Source organism: Misgurnus anguillicaudatus, chromosome 12, assembly GCF_027580225.2.
Source record: "Misgurnus anguillicaudatus chromosome 12, ASM2758022v2, whole genome shotgun sequence".
NCBI classification, from domain to species: Eukaryota; Metazoa; Chordata; class Actinopteri; order Cypriniformes; family Cobitidae; genus Misgurnus; species Misgurnus anguillicaudatus.
This window is the reverse complement of record NC_073348.2, coordinates 33,028,327-33,043,810: the sequence shown is the minus strand read 5'-3', so window position 1 is coordinate 33,043,810 and position 15,484 is coordinate 33,028,327. Positions and strand designations below refer to the sequence as shown.

General features: G+C 37.1%; 3 protein-coding genes across 4 annotated transcripts; all 3 read right to left on the bottom strand.

The window, feature by feature from the left end:
* Positions 1-3,996: 3,996 nt before the first annotated feature.
* Positions 3,997-5,608, bottom strand: LOC129446284 (olfactory receptor 2V1-like). Its single transcript, XM_055207238.2, has one exon. The coding sequence runs from the start codon at positions 5,165-5,167 to the stop codon at positions 4,193-4,195; it is 975 nt and encodes a 324-aa protein (XP_055063213.2). The 5' UTR covers positions 5,168-5,608; the 3' UTR covers positions 3,997-4,192.
* A 1,751-nt stretch (positions 5,609-7,359) lies between these two features.
* On the bottom strand, positions 7,360-8,265 carry coa4 (cytochrome c oxidase assembly factor 4 homolog). 2 transcript variants are annotated; one of them, XM_055208014.2, is made up of 2 exons: positions 8,112-8,265; positions 7,360-7,999 (listed from the first exon to the last, which is right to left on the bottom strand). In XM_055208014.2, exon 2 carries the CDS (start codon positions 7,955-7,957, stop codon positions 7,709-7,711), a length of 249 nt encoding a protein of 82 aa, XP_055063989.1. In that variant the 5' UTR covers positions 7,958-7,999; positions 8,112-8,265; the 3' UTR covers positions 7,360-7,708. The 2 variants fall into 2 exon arrangements, with proteins under 2 accessions (XP_055063989.1, XP_073730853.1); XM_073874752.1 differs by having other exon boundaries at positions 7,360-7,984; positions 8,112-8,220.
* Positions 8,266-8,886: 621 nt separating this feature from the next.
* On the bottom strand, positions 8,887-9,984 carry LOC129446750 (olfactory receptor 2V1-like). The gene is given in 2 exon segments (XM_055208012.2): positions 8,887-9,150; positions 9,152-9,984. Coding segments are annotated over 2 exon segments (975 nt in total). The 5' UTR covers positions 9,920-9,984; the 3' UTR covers positions 8,887-8,943.
* Between the last annotated feature and the right edge of the window lie 5,500 nt (positions 9,985-15,484).

Here is a 15,484-nt window from a genome sequence, read left to right as displayed (position 1 = left end):
AAAGTGAGAAATCATATACCTAAAAACTGTTAAAGTCAGGTTATTTTCAACCCAGCGTTGGGTCAAAAAGAGACAAACCCATTGCGTTGTGTTGGGTTTTTTATTGTTGGGGCAAATGTAAACATTTTAATTTAACTCAAAGGCTGTGTTTGTCCCATGGCCCAATCGTGTGTTGAAATAACTCAGCATTTTTAGTCCATAGAGTGAATGCACCTTAAAGTACTAAACTAAACCTAAGTATAATTTGTTAATACGTCATGCGAGCCCTGAAGAGAGATGTGTCTGAACTAGGAAACTTCTGTATACACCACTGATTTTGGGAAGTATCTATAAGTACCACTGAGTGTATTCATCAATAGGAAACTTCTAGAATTATATATAAATTTGGATGCATTTTACTGATGTTTCCTACCATAGAACAGCCATTTGTTGTCAAGTAATTACATGAAATATTTTGTCAGGTGTCCTTATTTGTGTTTCATCTCAACATTTTTTTTTGTTTTTAAAAACCACTTCCAAAACCCAATTATTGGGATACTACCCCCAACCTAAACCCTTCCAAAACAGAGAGAATACAAATATTACACATAATATTACACACAAATATTAAAAGTGATAGAAAATATCTGGAACAAAACTATTTCAACAGATAAATATACAGAGAAAACAATATAAGAAAGGACCCAAGCATTAAGCAATTAAAGAAAATAAAAACAAATCAATCAAATAAAAGAAACAATAAAAAGTATAATTAAGGCAATACCATACTGTATAATATAATAAATATTACAAAATGAACAAAAGCCAACTAAAAAAAAAACAACTATCATTAAGTGTTTTGACCCTTGACCATAACACTCTCCTGTTGGCAGGTCAGCAATCACTCACTCCTTCCTGGCTGCCAGCTCGACTCCTCCCTCCTATTCAAAATCCAACAGGAGGCGCTCCATGCTGCCTCCCCAAGTCTTCGCACTGCCTTTTTTCTGTCTGATCCTCTCAGTCCAACAGCTGTCAGCAGTTTCCAGACTGATTGGGCTGGAAACCCCCTGCATCCCACCTCAACAGGGTACAACCATGTCTGCCAGCCTTTCTCTCTGCAGTTTTGCACCAGCTCCCTGTAACGTTCAGATTTCCTCTCAAATGCCTCTTCACACCCCTCTTCCCATGGTACCATAAGCTCAACAAGGAGGATCTTCTTTCCAGTGTGAGAGAAAAGGACTGCGTCTGGTCTCAAGGTAGTGTGGACAAAGTCAGGAAACTGAAGTCTTTTCTTTAGGTCATGCTTGGGCAGACTGCAGAATGCTTGCACTGATCTTACTGGACCCTGGTAGCTTTGAACCCTCCTTTACAAAAGCTATTGCAAGGGGTACCTTGATCTTATTTGACATTTCCTGGTTCTCTCCTGCTCCAAAATATTGGCAAGGACTGTTAGGACTTTGTAATGGTGCCATCTGAGCAAGTGCTGTGCTGCAACCTGTCAAGACATAGGCGATTGTTCCTTTCTGCCCGCAGAGCTTGCACAGAGGGTCATCTTTCAGCCCCTATCTGTGGAGGTTCACAGGGGAAGGAAGGGTGTCATAAACGGCCCTCAGTAAGAGGATATTCGGTATGGCTCCAGCCTCCAGAGATCATTCCATGACACTTTCCGCTTAGGGAGATCCCACCGAGTCCAGGCACCCTGGGATCCAAGTTCCACTGCCTTTGTCCTTCTTCGCTCTTCCTCTAGATCCCTTACTTCTGCCTGGATCATGGCTTTTCCTTCCACTGAATTGGCTTTCCCCCATGTATGAAAGTGGGACATACCTAGGCCTTGCCGTCCTACACAGGGTGCTCCAATGATATGTTTGAGCTTTAAGTTCCCTTCAGCTAGGGGTAGCGAAGCAGTGGCCTCCCACTTCCATCCTGACCTTGTTCTTATACCTGCTTCACTGATTTTCCTATCTCTGGATTCTCTGAAGGTCATGGCCACCCTACACTTGGCTACTTGAAACTCCTCAACCACAGAAGAGGGGGGTAGCTGAAGTTGCCCTGTTCTGATGTATAGCCCAACTGATGTAAAACTAGGTGGAATTCCAAGCCACTTTCTAAGGTGTGTATTGATCTTACGCTCTACCCCTTCCACTGCAGTGAGAGGGACATTATATATAGTCAGTAGCCACAACAGTCTGGGGACCAGGCCATGTTGAAACAGCCATGCTTGGAATTTGCCTGGAAGTCCAGATATTTCTATTTTCTTCAGCCACAGCTCTGCTTGCTTTTCAGTGGTGTGGACATTGTTGTGGTCCTTTAGTAACTCACCATACCACTTCCCCAAATACTTGATCGGGTTATCTTTAATAGAGGGGATGATCTCATCTTTTATGGCCAAGTTGTACTTGAAGGAGATGTTGCCCTTCCTGATTATCAAGCTTCTTGATTTCTTTGGCTTGGATGTCATTCTGGCCCATGTCGCCATCTCTTCGAGTTTCACTAAAACCCACCAGGCCTGAACATGGGAATATGTTGTGATAGTAAGATCGTCCATGTAACCTCTAAGAGCGTGTTGCAGGATCCCTGAGTCCATCTTTGGGCCTCTGGTTTCCTTTTCTCCTGCCTTGATGATAAGGTTCATGCCCATGATAAACAGGATCGGGGATACTGTACACCCTGTGAGAAAAGCCTCCACCTCTTCCTTGGGGCTACTCAGGCTCCCAGATCTTGCTTCTCCCAGTAAGGATCTGGTGAAGTTATAGGTATCTGGTAAACTGAGCCCTCCTTTTCTCTCTCTGCTTTCTCAATTTCCTCATTCTTTCAACCCTTCTACGCCTTTTGAGGCGCACTCGAAGGCTGCTTGTGATTGGTGCCCTCTTGCGAGTGCTGTGCATAGGGTTGCTGGCCCTACACACCCATACCGGTCTTTCCCAGAGGTCAGCTGTCATATAAACGCAGGAAAAGTCATTTTACAGTTTTGGGTGTCAGTTTATCTTGACTACTTCTCAGAGGCCTATTTTTCAATTTCATAAACAGACTTTTCTTCTGCAGATACATTGTCATCATAAACAGTTTCTACTGTGATCATGTGCCTATATTAAGATCCACCTATAGCAATAACTTCCCAAGTTATGTAATGAGCTTTCTTAGCCTTGTGACTCTTCTATGGTTTCCAGAATGCTTTATTGTCTTTTTATATACTTGCACAGCTGAGACGTTATACAGAATCACAAGACTGTCAAAGAGCCACAAAGGCATGTAGTGCACATTTAATATTGGTGGCTATATTTTTATATGCATGTCTGCATGACATAGGCTATAGGAGCGGTTTTGAACACAAACACTAGGATTATTAATCTCTCATTGACCTCTGCCCTTCCTCCAATGCTTAAACCTATAATCTACTCATTCATGACAAATGAGTTTATGGTGGCTTTTACAAAGCTTTTAAAAATGTCTCAGCATGAAAATAAATCTGTACTTTGAAATTCCAATGATATAATATGAAATATTCATTTTTTTATATACTGTAAATAATTTAGGCAATAACAACCAGTGCTGCTACAAAACAATGCATGTACTTTGATAAGAAACTAAGATATCAGTGATGTCCTTTACAATTTTATGTACAGAAGTCTGTGCATCAGGAATATTGTGAGTTTGAGCCTCTCTGTTTAAGCAGCTGCTCTTTGTGAATGTTTTGGTAGGTGGACATGCACTCTTTATCAATAAAATAACTGAATGACCGTCAGCTGAAACGGTGTAAATATTTTATATAAATATTATACAGTAAATATTCAAATCTCTGTTGTTCTTAATATTAGATTGTTTTCTTTATTTAGATTATTTGACCAAATGCAGACAACAAATATAAACATAGAGAAACGAAATTTACTGTACACACATTAATTGCAACTCATTCTTAGAAAAGTAAAAAAAAATCTTGTTATATTGCTACCAGATTTGAAAAGATTTATTATGAACTTTTAGATTGACCAAAAGCAAAGAATTAAATGATTAATTCACTATGAAGACATACTGTAGCTGCATACAACATAGATATATTGAAAAAGGCAAACAAAGAAACAAAAATTTAATTATTGCAAATGACCAAGATATTTTTTTTTTAAAGATAAGTAGTAGTTAGTACAGGCAAATTATTGATTGAAACAACCTTAAAAGCAAAATGACACAGTGTCCCCAAAAACAATAAAAACAATCTTTACATTTTTAGTGGTTGAACAGACCGTCTTTGAGTAAACAAAGAATAAACTCTGCTTCTAATCTCTTTAGTTTTCAGAGAATAGACAATAGGATTCACACAGGGCGAAAGACATGAAGTCATGGACAGGACCACCACCCTTACATTGGTGTTTATAACAAATCCAAAAAATCCAAGATTAAAAACAACCAACACAGGGGAAAAAAACAATGCCACTAATATAAGATGTTCTGTGCACGTAGCCAGTGCCTTATATCTGCTCTGGATGCTTTTCATTTTGAATACAGTGATCAGTATACATGTATATGTCAAGACAATAAAACTGAAAGGCAAAAACATAAGGATTATAGTTAGGCTAGTGGCGAAACTCCATTGGCGTGATGTATCGTTGCAGGCGAGCCTAAAAACAGGAGCAAAATCACAGAAATAGCTGTTGACCCTAACAGAGCCACAAAATGATAATTGTGTCATGGATATAGGACCATACAGTGCAATACCAATGCCAAAAACCCAAATCCCACAAATGATATAGGCCATTTTGGTGTTTGTGTTTAAAGACTCCTGTCTCAAAGGGAAACATATCGCAATCAGCCTATCATAAGCCAGAATGCATAGAGAAATGGACTCGAGGCCTAAAATAGCATAGTAGGTGAACATTTGAACAAGGCACAATTTGAACGGTATAAAATTGTCCAGAAAAAGGTAAATCTTTATCATGCCGGGCACAAGAGACGTGCTGAGCATAAGATCGACCACTGACAGGTTACAAATAGCCATGAATTTTGGAACATGTAGACGACAGTCATAAAAAATAATGGTGATGAGAAAAACATTGGACATGACTGTAAACACATAAACTACTGAAAGGAAAATAACATAGATGTTGGTGTAAGCCATAGAGTTAAGACCGACAATATAAAACCCTGGAGGATGAATAAGGGAATTGTTAGGGAGCTCATCCCGGGCGCTCTGCATTGTTGCCCTCTTTTTATGACCCAGCTTGATAGCAGTGTGATTTGTTTTTTTTGGATGAAAAAACCTGCAGGTGTACAGTAACCACAGAAATAACAATTCACTATTAATATCTTAAAAAGCATACATAATATTTTAAAACATTCAACAATGAAAATAATTTATACAATAAAAATATAATACATAGTGAAGATACATGAAATTAATAATATCACCCCTCCGTTCTCCTCCGCTCCAGAATTTGGAAACACTCTGAATGCTTTGTGCAATTTCACCTACCATTTTTTGGGAAATATATTGCCTAATTTTTCCTCCAGAGGTGTCATTAGAAAAGAAAATACCTCTTGTGTCTGTATAGTCTTGAGAGAAAAGACATTCATTAGTGTGCTTTTATTTCACTAATGGATGATTTACTTTACTAATAACTAACTATAACTAATTAGTGTGTTTGTTTTCACCTTTATTTTCTGTAAGAATAACAAAATCTCCCTGTGGGATAATTTAATGCTTCATACAACTTTATACAAAGTAAGAAATTCATATACCTAAAAACAAATCAACCCAGCGTTGGGTCAAAAAGAGACAAACCCAACCCAACCCATTGCGTTGCATTGTTTAACTGTTGGGGCAAATGTAACCATTTGGGTTAATTTAACCCAAAAGCTGTGTTTGTCTCTTTTTGGCCCAATCATGGGTTGAAATATTCCAGCATTTTTAGTGCATACAGTGAATGCACTTATAAGTACTAAACAGGATAAAGTACTTTTAATATATATAAAACAAAATAAAGGTTCTGAACATCTTTTCCAGTAATGCTTTTGATTTACGTCAATTCAAATTATATGACACAGCCTGCATGCTTCAGGAGATACAAAACAAATGATTTGAAAAGACTTACAGTACATGATGCTTTTAATGTGTGAACACAGTTAGAGATCTTGATTAATCGAGGTGTTAAATATATAAAATACCATAATCATTTCCTTCCATTCTCTCTTTTCCTGCTTTCCTTCAGTCCACTATTCTTTTCCTCTAGTTTTTTCCTGTTTATTTTACAATGGCTATATTTAAAGATGCCAAGCAAAGTTTCTAATGAAAATTTTAACGCTATATAGCAAACAGTGATGTGAAACACATAACCATCTATCATAATTTGTACAGTCCTGCAATAAAAAAAAACATTTCTTATTTTATGTTAACTGCTCAGCTTTGAAGGTTTATTCATTTGTAACAAAATTTTCAGTAATAAAATTCCTATTTAGTCAGTTAGCCCCTTAGCATTCCTGAAAAAGGCTAAAACAAATGCCTATAAACCATACTAATTTAATTGTACCTGCTGTACCCCCATTTTAACCCGCTGCTTTCTATTTTTTTGTTATCTGATGGGGACACCAAGGTTACAGCTAAAATGTGCATTCACAATTGATTGACAGGTCTGTCTCAATGAAAATTAACCTACCACCAGCCACACGATGCCAAAAGCGGTCCTGGCAAACAGAGAAGGGGTTGGAAAAGGACTCAATGCACACATGCAAGATAGTTCAGGGTTTTATCGTGTACGTTTGTCAAAAACACATTCATTTTAAATTAACCAAGGCTTGACCTGTGTCCGAGGCACATGTGAAACTTTTAGAACCGAATCAGCTCTGGTCATACCTCAGGTTTTCTGATCTAAGTTGGCCCATGAAGACCTCTAAAAGAACGTAAATTTGGGACTATAGGGGTATTTTCCAAACAGAAGTGAGCATCCCTATGCCCTACTTCAGGGTTCCCCAAATCTTACCTGGAGGGCCGGAGCACTGCAGGGTTTGGCTCCAACCTTGATCAAACACACATGAGCAAGCTTATCAAGGTCTTCATGTTCACTAGAAAATCTGAGGTGGGTAAGTTTGATTTGTTAGGGTTGGAGCTAAACTCTGTAGTGCTCTGGCCCTCCAGGGTAAGATTTGGGGAACCCTGCCTTACTCCCTTCGAAAGGGCAGAGCCCTTGAAGTGCCCTTCTCTTTCTGTATGTGAATAACAATGAGAATAAACACCATGCAAAGCAACATTTTCCAAATACTTTTAAATTTAAAACTATATGTAACACATACTGTATATTATCTGACAGGGCCCTCTGTTATTATAATGCCCATCCAGTTCTGTGCTTTGATTGTCTCTGTAGAATTACATTGAAAGTCATTGTCAGTGATATGACCTGTGATTTATCTTTATTTATTTAGTATATAAACGCCCAGGAAAAGTCATTTTACAGTTTTTGGTGTAAGTTTATCTTGAATACTTCCCAGAGTCCCATTGTTCAATTTCATAAACAGACTTTCCTTCTGCAGATACATTGTCATCATAAACAGTTGATCTAGTGTACAAAATAAATCTGTACTTTGAAATTGCAACGATATAATATGAAATATTGATTTTTTTATTATATTGTACATAATTTAGGCAATGACAACCAGTGCTGCTACAAAACAATGCACGTACTTTAATAAGAAACTGAGATATCAGCGATGTCCTTTAAAATTTTACTGTACAGAAGTCTGTGCATCAAGAAGATTGTGCGTTTGAGCCTCTCTGTTTAAGCAGCTGTTCTTTGCGAGTGTTTTGGTAGGTGGACATGCACTCTTTAAACCTCTGAACTAAAGTCTGACATTTCCTCCAGTCCTGCTTCTCTGCCATGCACTCCTGCAGCGAGTAATGCAGTTCTGCGCAGCCGGTCCGGGCGATCATCTGATCCACTGGATCATCTTCATCGTCGCTTCTGCTCCGGTTGTGCGGCGATGGAGTCGAGGCCATTTTTATCAGTAAAATAAGTGCATGAAACTGACTGACGGTCAGCTGAAACGTGTCAACATAAAAACCTGTTATTATAAAACTAGTCGTACATATCAGTAACGTTACGTGATAATATGCTAGCAAATAGCCGTAGAAACATTTTGTTAGTACTTACATTAATGGTTCAAAATCTCTTCAGACGGACATATTTCATGCAACGGACCGGAAATGTGTTACATTTTTCAGAGTCCGACGGAAGATCGCATATGCGGGCTGCATACGTCATCAAGCTTTGTTTATTTCAGTTTATTTCACATAACATTCGTAAGTCATAATATTACAACAATTTAAAATTAACTAATAGTAAACTTTATAATTATTAATATTCTGAACTAAGACAAGTCTGTGTGACGTATGCAGCCTACAAATATGACCTCCAAAGTATGCAGCCTTCCGTTTGAGAAACAGCCAGAGTCTATCGCATAAGTATTGTCCACTAGATGGAGGTGTTGTATTGATTATTAAATACAACTACAACTGATTAAAGCAAGTAGCTTTATAGTTATTGAGGTCTTTTGAAATAGTATTTCTCAAATATTCAAATCTCTGTTAATCTTAATATTAAATTGTTTTCTTTATTTAGTTGCATTAAGTAGATTATTTGACCAAATGTTGAGAACAAATATAAACAAAGAGAAACAAAATTTACTGTACACACATTAATTGCAACTCATTCTCAGAAAAGTAACACAAATTCTTGTTATATTGCAACCAGGTTTGAAAAGATTTATTATAAACTTTAAGAATGACCAAAAGCAAATAATTAAATGATTAATTCACTATGAAGACCTACTATAGCTGCATACAACATAGATATATTGAAAAAAGGCAAATTACCAAAGAGATAAAATTTTATGGCAAAATTAATGATTGAAACTAACATTAGAAACATTAAAAGCAAAATGACACAGTGCCCCCCAAAACAATACAAACAATCTCATGAAACTTTACATTTTTAGTGGTTCAACAGACCGTCTTTGAGTAAACAAAGAATAAACTCTGCTTCTAATCTCTTTAGTTTTCAGAGAATAGACAATGGGATTCACACAGGGTGTAAGAAGTGAAGTCATGGACAGGACCACCACCCTTACGTTGGGGTTTATAACAAATCCAAAAAATCCAAGATTGAAAACAACCAACACAGGGAAAAAAAAACAATGCCACTAATATAAGATGTTCTGTGCACGTAGCCAGTGCCTTATATCTGCTCTGGATGCTTTTCATTCTGAATACAGTGATTAGTATACATGTATATGTCAAAAAAATAAAACTGAAAGGGAGAAACACGAGGAGTATAGTTTTGCTGGTGGCGAAACTCCATTGTTGTGACGTATCGTTGCAGGCGAGCCTAAAAACAGGAGCAAAATCACAGAAATAGCTGTTGACCATAACAGAGCCACAAAATGATAATTGTGTCATGGATATAGGACCATACAGTCCAGTACCAATACCAAAAACCCAAATCCCACAAATGATATAGGCCATTTTGGTGTTTGTGTTTAAAGACTCCTGTCTCAAAGGAAAACAGATCGCAATCAGCCGATCATAAGCCAGAACACATAGAGAAATGGCTTCGAGGCCTAAAATAGCATAGTAGATGAACATTTGCACAAGGCATAAATTGAACGGTACAAAATTGTCCAGAAAAAGGTAAATCTTTATCATTCCGGGCACAAGAGACGTGCTGAGCATAAGATCAATCACTGACAGGTTACAAATGGCCATAAATTTCGGAACATGTAGACGACAGTCATAGAAAATAATGGTGATGAGAAAAACATTGGACATGACTGTAAACACATAAACTACTGAAAGAAAAATGACATAGATGTTGGTGTAAGCCATAGAGGTAAGACCGACAATATAAAAGCCTGGAGGATGAATAAGGGAATTGTTGGGAAGCTCGTCTCGGGAACTCTGCATTGTTGCCCTCTTTTTATGACCCAGCTTGATAGCAGTGCTATTTGTTTTGTTGGATGAAATCTCAAAAACCTGCAGGTGTACAGTAACCACACAAATAACAATTCACTATTAACACCTTGTCTTATGACATAAGGCTTTGTCACATTTTCTTAAAAAGCATACATACTATTTTAAAACATTCAACAATGAAAGGAATTTAAACTATATAACACATAGTGAAGATACATGAAAGGTTGTGAATATCGCCCCTCCGTTCTCCTCCGCTCCAGAATGTGGAAACACTCTGAATGCTTTGTGCAATTCCACCAACCATTTTTGGGGAAATATATTGCCTAATTTTTCCTCCAGAGGTGTCATTAGAAAAGAAAATATCTCTTGTGTCTGTATAGTCTTGAGAGAAAAGACATTCATTAGTGTGCTTTTACTTCACTAATGGCTGATTTACTTCACTAATAACTAACTGTAACTAATTAGTCTGTTTGTTTTCACCTTTATTTTCTGTAAGAATAACAAAATCTCCCTGTGGGATAATTTAATGCTTCATACAACTTTATACAAAGTGAGAAAATCATAAGAATGCTGGCATATTTGGTCAAAAAGGGACAAACCCAACCCCTTGCATTGTGCTTTTTTACTTATTGTTGGTGCAAATATAAACATTTGGGTTAATTAAACCCAAAGGTTGGTTTTGTCACATTTTAACCTAACTGTGGGTTGAACAGCATTTTAAGTGTGTACAGTAAATGCAACCTTAAAGTACTAAAAAGGATAAAGTACTCTTAATATAAAAAAAGGTTCTGAACATTTTCAAGAATGCAAAAAAAGTGTTGTTTTAGTTTATTTTTTTCTCGTGACAGTAATTGGTAATGTTGCTTTTGATTTACGTCAATTCAAATTTACAGATATATGACACAGCCTGTATGCTTCATGAGATACAAGACAAATGATTTAAAAAGACTGCAGATGGTTTTGATATGTGAACACAGTTAGAGATCTTGATTAATTGAGGTGTTAAATTTATAAAATACCATAATCATTTCCTTCCGTTCCCTCTTTTTCTCCCTTCCTTCAGTCTACTTTTCTTTTTCCCTTGTTTGTTTTTTCTTCCTGTTTATGTTATAATAGTTATATTTAAAGATGTCAAGCTGAGATGGCAGTTTCAAATGAAAATACTATATGAGCAAACATAAACATGAATCACTTCTTTCATGTTAACTGCTCAGCTTTGAAGTTTTAACTTTCAAAGTTTTCAGGAATAAAATGAATAGAATGTCTCAAAAATCTGTCTTTTACTGTAATTAAGCCCACACTGCTTTCATCTCATGAGGCCAAGAGGTAATGACCTTAGAGATGAAGAAATGTAAACAGAACAGTGTTTGCCCTCCTAACAAAATCATTTATCTCCCCAACCTCACCAAGGTGTCATAATACTAAAATAAGCGATCGAGAGACAGATCATAAGGTTTATCAGGTCCGCTGAGGTCACCATAATGATGTTTAATTATGTATTATTTTATTTGTTAAGAATGATCTCATTCAACATAATGATTATTGCAATATTAAAAACTGTTCTGTTTTTTAACTGGTTGCACTTGTGATGTACAGTATGATAAATAAAAACTGAATAATAATTGGAACATTGCATTCGATTCATCATGTTCCTTGTAAGACAGTGTGAATTCAACCTTATCCAACACCACCTGGATTTTGTTTTGATTGGAGCTTTAGTAAGACATCAGACTGACAACAGCCTTTAGGTTGTCAATATCACTTAACTGTCTAATGTATCTTATTTAGAAGTTGCAGAAGTCACTTTTGTTCCTTAATTGCTAATCTAATTATTGTCTGTCAAGTCTTGCTTTCAAAAACAGCAATTTAATGAGGAAAACAAGGCCTGGTTTGTTATAGAAATTCCCAAAGCTACCACCTGTCCACAAGAAAATCGGATAAGGAGTCTTAACTAGAACCTTTAACCATTTTTGGGAAGTATCTTCACAATCAAAATTCATAGGCGTATCCATGGGTTGTCAGTTGCTTTCATACTTGTAGGATCTACTGAAAATATCTCTGAGGTGTTGCTTGGCGGACGTTATGCTAATGTGTTCCTTGCGTGTATAAGATAATACAGAAACGTAATGGCTGGTTGTCCCGGCACTAGAAAATGAGTTGGCACAAGACCAGAAGAACACAAAAGACCACTGCCTGGCCATTATGAGAGAAAATAGCCTATTTCAAACCGTTCCCTTGCTATTTTTCCATTTTGCTTTGGTCGGCATAAATATTTGAAAGTTTCCTCAATTTAGAAAGCCATGAATTGGACAAAGTCATTTAAAATTTCACTCGAGGGACTTAGAGGGCCAACGGAGTCTCAGACACAGGTCTGTTTCTTTACAAGAGGAGAGGGAATAACACTGCTGGGATGCAGAGAGTTTTGTGTATGATTAATGTGTGTGTGTATATGAGATAAAGTAGAAGAACTCGGGTGGGAAAGTGGTGTCTCTCTTTCTTTGTCAGGGCCTAAATGTACTGGACGTTCTTAAAGGGATAGTTCACCCAAAAATTACCCTATGATTTAATCACCCTTGATGTATACAGACCAAAACAATCAAAGTTATATTAGAAAATGTCTAATAAAAAAAACAGTATGAAGCTATAAAAGTCCATCCATCAAGGCCTCCGAGGACAATCGGTGTGATTTTGTAAGAAAAATATCAACACGATTACAACTAAAAATAAATAGCTTCTGGTAATGACTGACACATGTTCATGAGAAAGTGCGCTTCTGGCATATAGCGTAGGGCAGGGCTAGTCATCATGCGGCCCTCCAATCATCTTCATCTGGCCTGCCGGTCATCTTTGTCTGAGTCAAATTCAGCGTGGTTACTTTGACCTTCCCAGTGTACATGACAAATGACGGCTGATAAACTGGAAGATGAGTCTGAAGGGTTGCATGGGGTGCCAACCATCTGCGGGTGTGTAATTATTGGACCCAATTTGAGCTTTGGATGCATTAAAAAAAGAATAAACTTGTGCGACTACACCGTGTGACACGCCGACCGGAAGTGATGTATTTCATTGTGTTCCAATCAAAACACTGTGTGCAAGGTAAAAATGATGAATCCTTTTTTGTTTAACTTAGGGGTTGTGCACACCAAAACTTTCAAATGCGGCTGAAAATGCCTGGAGGACACCGATTCCCAGGTGTTTTTTCATCTGAGCGCCAGCTCTCTTCAGCCGAGCACTTTGGTAGCTGTGATACTTGAGCTGTGAGCCGATTGGTTGTTGTGATAATTTCCCCGCCCCTCCTCCACTGTGATTGGACGGCCGTGTGAGAACTAACATTGACGAGCTGAGCTTTTCACCCAAGTTGAATCTCTTTCAACTCTAGCCGCTCAGCGCCGAGCAACAAGGAAAAACGCAGCGCGCCGGTTTTCAGCGAAGAAGAAAATCACTAGCTGCTAGCTTATTTGAAAATCGCCAAGCTTCCACTGGAAACAATTGAAAACATGCGCCGATCGCGGGGGGTAAAAGCTTTGGTGTGCACGCCCCCTTAATCAGTAACACTTAAATCATTTAAAAACGATTGATTACTGATAAGTAAATTATCAAGTATAAATATATTCAGAGATTAAAGGCTTTTGCACTGGAATAAGCTTCTCTTCCATGTTGACACGGATTTACGATTAAACTGAACTTTTATTACGACTGCCACTAGGGGGCGAACTCCGACAGTCGCATCCGAATGTAGTGTACAATGGAAAGGCGTTTTAGCCTATTTATCTTTAAAATATTAAAAAAGAAAACAGGAAGGGCAATTTTAGTCATTAGGAGAAGACTAGCTATATGTTGTGAATACTTCAAATGTAATAGTTTATGAAAGTTAAACAGTTATAAAAAAAAAGTTTAAGAGCTCTGCATTAAAGATAGTGCTAAACAAAAATACATGTGTTTATTATTCACTTTTTTTGCAATGTTCATAGTTGAACTAACATTTGCAATGTTAGTTCAACTATATTAAAAATGAAAATTTGAGTTTTCAGTAATTAAAAGGCAAAATACTGAATGTGTGCATCTTTTTTGAGATGTTTTTTAATATATGACCTATAGCAAAAAGTAACAAAAACAACATAAGTTGTATATATAAAAAATATATATAACAGGTAAAAATAGAGATAAAAGTTTGGCCCGCATCATATTTACAATTTTTAAATCTGGCCCTCGAAGAAGAGTAGTTGAAGACCCCTGGCGTAGGACGTAGCGTACGAGACATAGTGGCATAGTGATAAAAGCGAAAACGCAGGCCAAAGAACTCAATATCCTTTTAATATTGAAATATAATAAATAAATCCTCATATTCTTTTAAATCCATGGTTTAGATTGCTATTTCCTGGGTGTTTTGTTTTGCTCTCTGTACTTCTGCTACTACGTCTCGTACGTTACTACGTCTGGTACGCTACTACGTCTTGTACGCTATAGACCGTTTCAGCAGTAACAACATAAACAGCGGCTGCACGTAGCTTCCGGTAAACTCCACTAAGAATAAATAACAACAAGGTTCTTTAAATGTAGTTTATTTATATAACAAGCAAAAAAACAACAACACATAGATTACCTAGGAAACCAAAACATTTGTTTGTCTATACGCTGAAAACCAATCTCTGGTGAACGTGTGTCGTTTTTTACCAGAAGTTAGTTATTATGATGATAGTAGGAACCATCTTTTTTTTCAAAAAGAAGTCTTGTGTTTGCGTTTTGATATTTTGGCTATTTAATAAGTTATTTTTGTTAAAATGTAAATTATTCAGCTGTGCAGTTAGAAAATTAGAGAATAGTTTACTATTATTTTAAGGATGTAATAGATGAATGATGCAGAAAATATACTTTTATCTAAACCGATGCCATCAGCACACATAAACCAAACTTGCTTGGCATCAGCACCAGTAATTTTGCAATATAGTTTCGAGACCATACAGTTAATGAAAATAATGAATCATATAGCGAGCGCAGTAAACACTATTAAACAAACTTTTTCAATCTATATATTACCAACTTTGAAAATGATCCTGAAGGGAAATGATTTTACACAGTTCACCGACTCATTTCTGCTCAAACCCCACAGGCTTCATATCAGGGGTTGTCCTAGTGCTCGACCGACCTTGCCTTCAAAATCAAACATGCAGTGGTAAGGAACCTAGTAATTAAACCTTGGCAAATGTAGCATGCTCAGGGGTGAAACCTAAGATTTATAGGACATTAGCTTGCCCTGTTATAGTCATGGTCGTGATGAGATTAATTCCAGCTCGGCTATAATTGTCACAGATTTGTCTTCGGTCATGCATCTGTTCTTTTTTTAGAAGCAAATTGTCTTGAACTATCATCAGTATTGTGGAAAGATACCGGGCTATTTAAAGAGAAAGAGAGATTGTGAGAGGCGTATTAGTGATATTACGTTCTCTGTAAGAAAATGCGTCAATGCGATCAGAATGACATTTTGTGCATGTATGTGCGAGAACAAATTTCTGTGTAGTCACAAAAATGGCTCACATCATGAAGAATTAATCTCTG